General features: G+C 39.9%; 1 protein-coding gene across 2 annotated transcripts; it reads left to right on the forward strand.

Annotated features, from left to right (window-relative positions):
- The first annotated feature begins 326 nt into the window (after positions 1 to 326).
- Positions 327 to 13,051, forward strand: LOC131254728 (nuclear pore complex protein NUP50A-like). Of its 2 annotated transcripts, XM_058255453.1 has the most exons (4): positions 327 to 479; positions 9,996 to 11,389; positions 11,585 to 11,711; positions 12,913 to 13,051. In XM_058255453.1, the coding sequence occupies exon 2, from the start codon at positions 10,058 to 10,060 to the stop codon at positions 11,321 to 11,323; it is 1,266 nt and encodes a 421-aa protein (XP_058111436.1). In that variant the 5' UTR covers positions 327 to 479; positions 9,996 to 10,057; the 3' UTR covers positions 11,324 to 11,389; positions 11,585 to 11,711; positions 12,913 to 13,051. The 2 variants fall into 2 exon arrangements, with proteins under 2 accessions (XP_058111436.1, XP_058111430.1); XM_058255447.1 differs by lacking the exon at positions 12,913 to 13,051 and having other exon boundaries at positions 11,585 to 11,845.
- Positions 13,052 to 13,327: the final 276 nt, after the last annotated feature.

Here is a 13,327-nt window from a genome sequence, read left to right on the forward strand (position 1 = left end):
GCCAGCTCCCAGATAATTGCTCCATCTGGAGTGTACGTGCTGCACACATGGCAGACTCCTCTGTTAGTTTAACACCGTCCAAACAATGGTGGCGAGTCTCCAGCCGTAAACACGGTACACTTGTATGGACATATATTGGACGGTTAAGATAAAAATCCAATGGTCCTACTTCGACAGTGGGTTCTCCAGTTTACTTTTTTGAGTTAAAGCATGCCACGTGTGCAAGTTCTGAGAGCCTGCGTATCAAGTGTCACACGCTGCCTGAGTATGACGTAACTCGGCATCTATATAAAAATAAAAGCGTCTTAATCCGTTCAAATCATATTTTATCATTTATTTATTATTCGAAGGAAGCTAAAGCCGCTCTCACGTTTCTCTCTCCAAACATAATATCAAGACACAAAATCCAAATTAAAAATAGAAGAAGAAGAAAAAGAACTACATCTGCATATCTTCTTATGTTTTCTTCATCTATCAGTGTAAATTCTTCATTGTTCTCTCTCTCTCTCTCTCTCTCTCTCTCTCTCTCTCTCTGTATTTTACATGTTTATCTTCTTATTAGATGCTGGTTTGGGGCTGTTTCATATGTGTATTGATTTTCTGTTCTTGGGTCTTTTCCTTTTTCCAGAGGTGTTTGAGGTTATTTCATGTATTTGGTGGAAATCCCATTTGGGTTTGTTTATTTTATTATTATTTTTTATTTTTACATTTGCCTTTTTCTTTCATATTCAGTTTCTGATACTTGTTTGTTTATTGATTCTCTCTCCATAGATTATGGATGCTTATTCATGTGCTTGGTACATAATCCATGTGAATTCTCCATTTGCTATTCATTTCCACGACCCATTTTCTGATTATTTTTTTTGGTTCCATGGAATGTTGGGGTTTGTTCAGGTATATGGTACAAGACCTATGTAGATTTTTCCATTTTCTATTGATTTTTATGACCCAGTTTCCTGTTTGTTTGTTTTTCCATAGATTGGTGATGCTTATTCAGGTGTTTGGTGCTGGATCGATGTGTATTTCCCCATTTGCTTTTATGACTCAGTTTCTGGTGTTGTTTATTTATTCAATATATTGATGATGCTTATTCATGTATTTGGTACAAAACCCATTTAGAATTTTCCATTTCCTGGTTATTTTTATGATCAGTTTCTGGTTTTTGTTTATTCAATTATCTTTTCTATAGATTGGTGATGTCCATTCATGTATTTTGTACAAAACCCAGTTAGATTTCTATGACTGCTAAAAATGTTTTTTTTTATTTTACCCACTTTCTGATATTTGTTTATTTATTTATTTTTCCAGACTGTTGGGGTTCGTTCATGTATTTGGAACAATACCAATGTATATTTTCCTTTTTTCTTTTGTAAATTGCTGAGTTATCTTGTATTGGAAACTAAGATTTTTTTTATTTTTTATTTTTTATTTTTTCATTTTAATTGATTCTCATTACCTGTCTTGTGATGTCTATTTGTCTATTTATTTGTTTCCAATGACTATTGAGATTTATTCATGTATTTGAGGGAACACTCATGTAGATTCTTTCATTTGTTGTTGGTTTTCCCAAATTTGATGTTTACATAATCAGGTCACGGACAACCTTTTTTATTATTCATTTATTTTTGAAATTTATCCTTTATCTATTTAGGGGGGTTTTTATGTAAAGCTACCCATGTTTTGGCCTAATTAGACAAAACCACCCAATTAAAAAAACTTTTGTAGTCAACACCCAAGATATTAGGTTTGACTTTATTTTACCACCTTCTATTAGTTTCACTTGTGTATGTCACCATATATTTTGAAAATGACAAAGTTTCCCCTGACACGCAAGATGACAAATCCTTCCTTCTGTGAAAAATAACAGAAATACCCTCACAACACATTAGATATTTCAATTGTACCCAATGTATTTGTTGTAAATGATGGGGAAAAGAGAAAAGAGAACAAAAGAAAAGTGAGAGGAAAAACAGATGAGAGAGCTTAGAATGCTCCACATGCCCCTAGATCTCTCTTGTTATAATTAGGGCAATCACTTAATACAAGAAAATTACAATTCTACCCCTTTTGACTAAAAGATAAAATAAAGCAATGACTTATGAGTCTAAAGACTATAGCCCAAACATATGACAAACATATGAGGACCACATCAGAGACTATGGAGCCACACGTGCGGTCAGAGTGGCCCACAAATGTGGTCATAATGCAACAACACTCCCTCTCATGCTGAAGCAAATATACCATGAATACTAGCTTGACAAAGAATTTATCCAAATGAGCTCGACTTAAAACCTTTGTAAATATGTTTGTCACTTGATCTTGGGACTTGACAAATAGCGTGCATATTTCCTTGTTAGCAACCTTCCTCCTAATAAAGTGACGGTTGACTTCAATGTGCTTAGTTCTTTTGTGATAGACTGAATTGTTGGCGATGTGAGATGCTTCCTAATTATCACACTACAATCTCATGGGAACATTCACCATGAACCCGAGCTTGCACATTAATGTCTTTAACCAAATAAGTTAGCATGTTGCATGGGCCATAGCCCTGTACTATGCCTCTGCGTTGGACCAAGCGACAACATTTTACTTCTTACTTTTCCATTTAACCAAATTCTCTCCTACAAACATACAATAACTTGTGTTCGACCGCCTATCAAAAGGAGAGCCAGTCCAGTCTGCATTAGAAAACAGTTCTACTCTAAGATGTCCATTTCACGTGTAGAGAATTCCACGGCCAAGAGCTCCCTTTAAATATCTAAGCGTGCGAAGCACGACCTCCATATGAGACATACTAGGGCCTACATAAATTGACCACCTGCACTGACTGGATAAGATATGCCTAATTGTGTAATTGTTAAATAGATCAATTTGCTAACTAGCTTACAATCTCCCTAGATTATCAAATAGTTTCCTTCATCTATACCTAACTCTGAATTATTATCCATGGGAGTTTCAACTAGCTTAGCCCTAAATAGACCTGTCTCTTCTAATAAATCCATTACATACTTCCACCGCCACATGTTAATTCCCACCTTCAACCTTGCTACCTCAATACCCAGAAAGTGCAACTAAATCCTTTGTGCAAAAGTGTTGCTGCATGAACTTCTTTAACTTAGAAATACATGTACTATCACTGCCAGTAACAATTATATCATCCACATATACAACTAAGGCAATAATACTTGTCTTGCTCAGTTGAACAAAACCCGAATGATTTGCCTGACTATGTTTCATCCAAACTGAAGCACCACCTTACTAAATTTGTTGAACCAAGCACGAGGAGACTGCCCCCTACCCCCTGGCAAGCGGCCTGATCACTCCATATAAACCTCTTCAAGTAGATACACATGAAGAAAAACATTCTTCTCATCAAGTTGGCACACAAGCCACTCTAAATTTGAACCAATAGATATCACCACTCGTACGAAATGATGCTCAGTCACAGGAGAGAATGTCTTAAAGAAATCAACCATTGAAGTCTGAATGTATCCCTTTACAACTAGTCAAGCTTTTAAACAATCCACCAAGCCATCGGGATTGTACTTGTTGTATATACCCATTTGTACCCTACTGCATATTTCTTACAGGTAGCTCAGGTAAAATCCAAGTTTGATTTTGATGAAGTACATCCATCTCTTCTTCCATAGCTCGCTTCCACCCATCACTATTAAGAGACTCATGGAAAGAGTGGGGAACAAACACATAGGACATACACAAAATAAACTGCCGAAAAGGAGATAAGCCATCAAAGGGAACAAAATTAGAGATAGCATGTTGGGTACCTGAGCATATACCCTTACCGAGAACAATGGGCAAATCATCTTCATTAGATAGTACCGGTGAAGACTCTTAAGAGAATGATCTTCAGATGGGGTGGCAGGATTGATAGAGGACACGTTTGTATGCATTTCATCACCTCTCTTAGAATGTCTAGAGTAGACTTGCTGCGATGGCGGATCTAAACATTGCAAAGGAACTCGCTCAATGGATGAAGTTGTGTCTGGCACCATAGAAAAGAGTGCTAGAACCTCCTACAAATTGCAATGATCTTCCTGCCTCAGAAAAATATTGGGTACTTCTAAAAAATGTGACATCAGCTAACATAGACGGTCTACAAGTGACAGGATTATAGCATTTGTAATCCCACTGAGTATAAGAGTATCCCCAAAAAACACTTTGTAGTCTTAGGTTCAAATTTATCAGAAGCATAGTCAAATTGATGAAACATACTTTATAGTCTTGGGTTCAAATTTATCAGAAGCATAGGCAAATTGATGTACAAAGCATATACACCTAAAAATGGTTGATGATAAATTATAGAAAAAAGGAGTTCTACCACCTAAGACTTGTGAAACCATCTAATTTATGAGAGAACATGCCGTCAAAACTATGTTACTCCAAAAACCTTTTAAAAGCTTCATATTAAACAACAATCCTTAGTAACATTAGGTAATGACAATTGTTACACTTTGCAACTCCATTTTTCTATGGTGTGCTTGCACATGATGTTTGATGAATGATGCCATGGGATAATCGAAAATAGTTCAATGTATATTCCTTAGCGTTGCCAAATCTTAGAATACACACTTCAGCATCGAACTAAGTTTGTATTTGCATATGGTATTCTTTAAAGCACCTAAATACTTCAGAACGGCATTTCATTAAATATAACTATATCATTCTAGAGCAATCATCTATAAAGATAACAAAGTATTTAAGACCAAATAAATAGGAAACATGAACTGGACCTCAAACATATGAATTTATTAAGTAAAAGGGTTTATCACTTTATTTTCAAGTGAAAGAAAAGACACTCTATGATGCTTACGTAACTCACAGGCTTTACACTCTAGCCTAGACATATACGACAAAGATGGGACACGACTTTTTAAACTATTTAATGATGGGTAACCAAGTCTAGAATGCCACTGACGAGGAGAGACATTGGTATGCAATGCAGCCCTAGTTCTTGTTATTCCACGATTGAGATAACACAATCCATTTAATTCATGTCCTCCACCAATCATCTTCCCCATCTTTAGATCATAAAGCTCACATTAAGAAAGATAGAATTTGACAGAACAATTTAGGGCTTTGGTTAGTTCATTGACATATAATAAGCTTAAAGGAAACTTTGGAATGTACAAAACTAGAGATAATGAGAGATCTGAAGTAGGATAGACAGTGCTCACCCCAATTACACGAGTTGATGTACCATCAACTAGTGCCATAGAAGAAATGGATGAGGACTGGACTAACTGAGATAACATATGATGCTTACCAATCATATGATCAGAAGCACCAGAATCAATATTCCAAGGGACGCTCTTGGAAGAAGTAAAACAAGTTGTACATTAATGGGCAAAAGTAGTTGTTGAGAAAGAGGCATGGGTGGAGTGATCTCTAAAAAGCTTAGTATATTGTTCTTTGGATATAGTAATTGGGTCACCTTAGTACTTATACATAAAATTTGTTTAGTAATTTGTCTGAAAAAAGTCTTGATATATGAAAATAAACACTTTTTTCACAAAAATTGGTACAGTAAACACAAACCACAAATGTCTAAAAATTAGCAACTTGTCGTATTTGCCGCTATTGTCTCAATTAATATCTTTTGTAGAGTATGATACGTAACCTGCTATTGCCGTGCCACAAAGTTCGGCATACCTATGTCTAATCCATCAAAAAACTTTTATTGTTTTCCTTTCCTTCATTCTAGCAAGAGAATGTCACTCATTTTATAGTTCCCTGAGGCACAAGACTCTTACCATGTGGGGCCCATCCTGATAATTGATTTGATAGGGCCCACAATGCATATGGGATGCTCCTAATATCTCCCAAGTTGAAGATATTATGATGGGGACATCATGCGCACGCCCCCCACCCTATGCACGTATTCGAGGAGGAGGCGGGCCCCAATTTCGATTTGGATCGACGACGACATCTTGGAGGGCCTTACAGTTAGGGGCTGCACTATGAAGCATTGTAGTGGACCCGATCATCATATAGATTCTACCATCGGATTTCATGATCGTGGCCCACTACCTTATATGATATAGGATTTTGAGTTTTGACTATTCTCATTATTAGAAACATCATGAATGGCTTTGATTGCTTAGATTAATTATTATTTTATTTACTTCAGCTTTAAGTATTAGTGTGCGCACATGGCGCAAGGGTAAAATTGTTTTTTGGGGTTTAGGGTTTTCTTATAAATAAGCAACCCCATGTAGGTATTCTGAATGAAGTTTATGAATAAAAATTCTGCGTTTTTCTTCTTCTCTATCTCTTTGGGTTGAAGAATCGAATTGGGTGCGAAACTCTCCCTTCCTCGAAGGGCTAACTACCGTGGTGTGAAGCCCCAACCATCCCAAATCATCCCCACTTCATTACGCCCCACATCCATCATCCTCTACATCCATTCCAGCTTCAGATTCACCCACTTTCGTATCCAAGTTCTATCCTATAACAGTGCGTGGCCCATTTGAGGGGCTAAAACTTCGGTGGAGCACTACGCACAAACTGTGCATCGGATCGACATGAAATTTGGCATGGAGGCAGTCCTACCCTAGCCGATCCTAGCCTAGGAGTCGGTTTCCGATTTTGTGGGCCCCACACACGTGCGGATGAGTGGTCACGCACGTGCGCCCAGGTCCAGCTACTGTCCACGCACGTGGATCATCTCAGGTTATATTTTTCCTCTATTTTCCTCCTCTTTAGACTTAAATCCAGATCCTTAACCCTAATGAATCCCAAATCCCAATTATACCCAAATTTGAGCCCTAGATTTTTCCCTGAATTGAAACATGGTGAATCTCTTGAATTGGGGAACAATCCTTTACAAGAATCGATGAATCTTACAGTCCTTTGAGCTTGTTTGGTTTATAATTTTATTTGATCCAGCCCTAAACTTGTGTAGGCTTGGACCCCCATAGATTCCCCTTTTTGAATGTTTGATAGTATGTAGGATGTGGAATTTTGTGACCGTTTAAATTAGTATAATCATGAGCTTGATTTCTTGCATTCCACATTTAATTTCATGTCCTGCATCATATTATTCAATCAATGGCCTATGAATAGTGTTTATGGAACACAATGCAAGCAACAATTCACATTCAATGTTGAGTCGCAAGCTAAACATTGGAAGATATCTTCTTCTTTTTAATTGATGAAAATTTTTATTCAAAAGAAGCTAGAGAACTACAATATACGAAGCACAACAACCTCTCTATACAGTGGATCAAACACAAGCTCTATTAGAACAAATGTCCTCCATCGATGCTCCTACAAATTTCTTTAAAATCATCACCAACGAGATTGCTCTCCTTTTCACTATCTTTAACCTTTTTTTTACACACACACACACACACACCCGCACACACCACAATGGGTACTCGAACCCGTGACCTCTATGTTGAAACTCTTGTGAGTCTATCACTGAGCCATGAGTGGGGACCCATTCACTCTATCTTTAACCTAGGGCTACCATTACAAAATGTTTGTCATTCCTTCCAATCACTCTTTCTCTTGATGTCCACACTCTTGTTCTTTTAGAGCTAGTTGGAGGCAGAATTTAACAATAAAAAGAGGTTTCCAAATAAGCTGGTCCTGCAGCGCCCTTGGAGCTGGCACCCTCTTGTTTTCTGGGATTCTCCTAAGAAAACACACTTGTAATTTGGTTATTGTTTCAAATGGAATTGTGAAGCTTGTGTTTTGCGGGGAGAATTTTGTGAAACGACAGTGCAGGACCCACTACATTTGGAAACTTCTTCTTTTCTTTTTTAAAATTTTTTATTTTTTATTTTTTTAACTCAAGAACTTCCACCCAAATTAGGATGTTGAGATGGATGAGTGGAAAGATGAGGAAGGATAGAATTAGAAACGAATCCATTCGAGGGAACTTAGGAGTAGCACGAATAAGTGATACGATGAGTGAAAGTCAACTTAGATGGCTTGATGTGCAATGGAGACAAGAACCGTGCCAATTCAAGGAGTGAGTTGGTACAAGTTGAAGGCTTTTAAAGGGCAAGAAGAAGGCCTAAAAGGATGTGGATGGAGGTCGTAAGAAAAGACTTGATGACCTATTGTCCAACTGAAGTTATGGCCCTTGATAGAGTGGAATGCCCGAACAGGATTCATGTAGCCAATCCTAATTAACTGGGATTAGAGCTATACACGAGCAGAGTTAGCTCGGTTACTCGCTCGACTCGACTCGAAATGAGTTCGAGCCGAGCACGAGTTGAATTTTGGTACTCGAAATGAGTTCGAGCCGAGCACAAGCTTGACCTAGCTCTACTCAGCTCGACTCGAATATTACTCGGAATCGACTCGACTCGGTACAGTGACCAGGGGTTTCAATGGTGCTGGTCATTATTACCTTTGATTCCTGCAGTGTGGTCCACTTAAGCCTTGAATCTGCCTAATTTTTAAGTTCGTGCTCTAAAATGACATGAGAAATTGGATGAACGGCATGGATAAAATCCATACATTACGGTGAGCTCATAGACACTTTGCTTGGACTAAGTCTGTCCGCGCAGTGACTGGACGTGAAGGAAAAGAAAGAAAGAAAGACACGAGATTGCGATCGATGATACGCAGACACTTAGAAACTTAGAAATTGTATATGTCGCAAAAATTAGTAAATTAAACAGTAAAAAATTATAATTCCCAATTTAGATATATTATGAACTAAAATTTTATGTTATTTAAGCATCCTATAGTTAGATCGATGGACATTTATTGGACGTCAACAAAACCATGTCCACAAATCAGAGGTTAGAATAGTTAATACAATACTATTTTTGGTAAAAGTGAGATAAAGCCAATGGGTAAAACAATATGTCAGTTTATTTTGTATTAAATGCAGACCAAGTATGCATTTTAGAGGGCCTGTGTATCAAGAGTCATACACTGGCTGAGTTTCATATGACAAACCTCCCCAATTTCCCGCTTTGGATAGGACGCGTGGCGATACTCCATTGGTCAAAATAGCCATACACGGATGGCCACCGATAAACGCGCTACGGTCGTAATCTTTCCTTCCTAAACAAAAGCCTCTGGTCTCCGCCTCTGCCAATTTTTTCCGTCCGTCTCTGCCCCCTTCATTACATCTTTTCTCCGTGGCGGTCGATTAATCTCCTCGATTGGGAACAGACAGGAATCTGTAAAGGAGGTTTTTCTTTTTCCCTCTTCCTCTTCCTCTTTCTTCCCAAATCTGCCTTTTGATCTCCGAAAAAGGCTCGAAGACTTGAACTCGGACTCGACTCGAAATCTGCTCGAACTCGGACAAGCCAAGCACGAGCTGCTGTTCCGAGCTCGAAGGCCGAGCCAAGCCGAGCACGAGCTGGGCAATACGTGGCTCGGCTCGACTCGTTTACACCTCTAACTGGGATAAGGCTTATTAGATGATGAGGAACTACCATCCAAACCGACCCTTTACGTCATCGTTCAGTTTTGAAATTTCTTCATGTGGAAGTTTTATTTTAGTTTTGGTTTGACTGGCCCCATTAAAACTTTGAATATTTTTCCTGTTACTCATCTTAATATGAATATCTAGTCCTTCACCCAATTACCAGTTTTTGGTCTTTGTGGATTTAGATGTAGACGATTGGTTGGTGGCCCACCCTCGTCTGTGGGCCTCACTGTTGATGGGTGCCATGGTGCAGAATCACACCTGACCAGACGATACTAATTATCTGATTGCAGCCCGTACCCGTCAGTACATTCTTGCACAGTGATCCATCTGTGAACGGACCCCATTTTACACTGGCGGTATCTGTGGTCAAGATCGGAGCGGGCCCCAGTTTGAGGTGCCCAGGCAGGATTTCACCATTCTCTTGCCATTGCATGTGCATATCATTGCATTGTCACAACCCGTTCTTGAAAATGAGCAAAATTAGTTGATTTGGATTGTTTTTTATTCATTTTCTTGTCTTTCATTTATTCGGTTGGTGATTGCAAGTGATTTATGGTGAATTGCTGCATGCTTACAGGGATCCCTTTCTGGTTGCCACACCTGTTAAGTGCACAAACGAAGATTAGATATACTTCTTTGATGGGGGACAAGGAAAATGCCTTGCCTTCCAAAAAGAGGGCAGCCGGAAGAGAACTTTCATGGGACAACCCCGGCCTCGATGACGGCGAAGACACTGCTCCCGAACAAGAGACTGGGACTTTTCAGAAAGCCAGTGAGGAAGTATTGGCATCAAGAAGGATTGTCAAGGTGTGCCGAAATCCACCCCCAACAGCTGCATCCTCTAATCCTTTTGCTGGGATCCGTTTGGTTCCTTCAACTGGTTCAGGATCGAAAACATCCACCGCTACCATCCAGGCACAACCAGTCAGAGATGAGGCAGTTTCGGAGGAGGTGGATTCGAAGGGAAAAATCGACGAGGATAAAGAAACCGAGAAAGGAGCTGCTGTTGTAGGTGAACAAAATGGTAGAGATGAGAATGGTAAGCAGCTGAGGAATGAAACCAATGGCCCAGTAGCTGAAGCTGCTAATGATGAGAGAAATGATTCTGAGAAAGTTGCAGTGGAACTGGAGAAGGGTGATAAAAAGACAGAAACCAAAGGAGACGAAGCTGAGAAAAAAGTTAAGGAAGAGAATGGCCAGGAGAAGACAGCTGCAGTAGCTGCTCCTCTGAGTTTGTTCCAGCGACTATCAAACAGCCAGAACGCCTTCACGGGGCTCGCAGGAACTGGGTTTTCGAGCTCGTCATTTTCCTTTGGGTCAGTTCCAAAAGATGGGCCTGCCCCCCTTTCCGGACTAACGAATGGTAGTCCATCTTTCTCGTCCTTAGGTACAGCAAATTCCAACAACGGGAGCCCATCGTCCCTGCAGCTCTTCGGCGCCGTGGCATCAGATGCAACCAAAAGTGAGGGAAGCAGCCGGCCATCTATGCAGCAGGTGGTCATGGAAACGGGCGAAGAGAAAGAGAATGCAGTTTTCACTGCCGATGCTGCGTTGTTTGAGTATGTTGAAGGAGGGTGGAAGGAACGAGGGAAGGGTGAATTGAAAGTGAATGTTTCAACCCAAGGCACAGAAAGGGCTAGACTCGTGATGAGGGCCAAGGGTAACTATCGGCTAATCTTGAATGCTGGCCTTTACCCGGACATGAAACTAACGAACATGGACAAAAGGGGAATCACATTCATGTGCATGAACAGCGCTGTCGAAGGAAAGGACAGCCTCACTACATTTGCTTTGAAATTCAAGGATGGGGCGACCGTCAATGAGTTCTGTGGAGCCATAACAGCCCACAAAGGGAAAAGGGCTGATGCTTTGAATATGCCCGAGAATTCTCCAAAGGATTTTTAGGACTGAGACGGCAACTGATTTTGACATGAAAAGAAAGGAAACCAATTCGACTGAAATCTCATTCAGGTAATTTTGATGCTGGATTTCTCCCTCAATTTGTATGATCATATTTACATAGATTCTAGGTTAAGAGTCCTCGTATGCAACTGTGTGTTTATCCACCACTGAAGATCCTAACCACGAAATGGCAGAGTCACTGACATTTTTATAGCTTGAATATTTTTAATGGATGTATGTGCCTTTTGTTGTGTGAAATCACAGGAGGAAATGGTGAGAGTTCTTGGTGGACACTCGAAGTATGGGAAGGACGATGCACTTGTTTGTGAGATCTGGGTCGTTCGTTCGTCCGTTGATTAGTGTGATTATTGGGCCATTCTCCATCCACGATGTATGCGCACTTTAGTTTTGTAACACTAAATTTTTGCTAAATCTTTCAAGTGAATGGATTGGATGGCATACATAGACCACTGTGGGCCCTACACAAAACTAATGATGAGCCATCCAATTCGAACTATTTCCCAAGCTATGGCCCACTTAAGTTTTGGATTTTCTTGATTTTTTGGGTTCATCAGTTACAATGAAGCAGTGTACGGGTGTACCAGATGAATTCATGAAACTTCCACCCAAATGGCTATGGAAGCGGATTGCATCCTACCCCACCTCCCTACTCTAGCCAGGAATGGGCAGATCTGCATGGGGCCCACCGTAATGTATCTGTTTATCCATGCCGTTCATCCATTTTCTCAGATAATTTTTAAGGTATGAACCGAAAATTGAGGTAGATCCAATACTTAAGTGGACCACACCACATGATTCTTGCATTTAATGCAACCCAAGCTTATTATTTGGTGTGGTCCACTTGAGCGTTGGATCTGCCTCATTTTTGGGCTCATACCTTAAAATGATCTGATAAAAGAGATGAACGGCTTGGATAAAAAGATACATCACAGTGGGCCCTCACAAAGATCTGCCCGTTCCTAGCTAGAGCCGGCCTGGGAAGGACGAAATCCGCTTCCAGTGGCTCTGGGCTTTGAAAATTAACCCCGGTGGATCCCCTAGCACGAGGGATGCTAGCAGTTCCTCCACTAAATGTGATTCCGCGATAGGCCCTTAGGTGATACGTGTCAGTATCCAAGCATACTGCACGTGTCGGAGATACAGGCCATTCATCAAGTAGGGCACACTATGAGGGAGTGGATTAGGTGAGGCCCACCTTAATATATGTATTCTATATCCACACCATCGATCCGTTTTCCCAGATCATTTTAGGCCATGAGCCCAAAAATAAAGCAGATCAAATTCTCAAGTGGACTATATCATAGGAAACACACTAGTGATTGTTCATTAGAAACTTCATTAAAAGCTTCTTGTGGGCCACAGAACTTTTAGATCAGGCTGATATTTGTTTTGCCCCTTCATCCAGGTTCGTGCAACCTAATCAACAGGTCAGATGGCAAATAAACACACACACATATGCTTTTTTTTTCTCTCACAAGACTTTTCTTGCTTGATTAGCAGACCAGCTTTATTTTTTGTCCATGCTATGTTTATGGTGTTCCCTACCCCATGAATATAACCTGCATGTGCAGATTAGGAGACGGTGTAGCCTTTAATGTGGGGCCCACCTTGATATGTGCATTATACGTCCACTTTGAAGCAGATCCAATTCTCAGGTAAACCATATCATAGGTTACACAAGTTTTGGATTAAGCTGATATAATTTTTTTCCCTTCAGCAAGTATCAATGGTTTTGATCGCAAATGAACGTTACAGATATATTATAGTGGCCTCTAAAAAGCTTTTAATGGTAGAGCCTTCAATTGACGTGGTTTGGCTAGTTACCCCAAAACGGGTTAGCTACCTAGTGTCAAAGCAATGTAGGGCCCACCGTGAAGGATGTGTTTTCTTCAGCTCATTTTAAGACATGAGCTCAAAAATAGGCAACATAGCATAGGAAAACAGTATTGATTGAACGTGCACCATTAAAAACTTTTATTTATTTAT

This window comes from Magnolia sinica, chromosome 1, assembly GCF_029962835.1.
Source record: "Magnolia sinica isolate HGM2019 chromosome 1, MsV1, whole genome shotgun sequence".
NCBI lineage: Eukaryota > Viridiplantae > Streptophyta > Magnoliopsida > Magnoliales > Magnoliaceae > Magnolia > Magnolia sinica.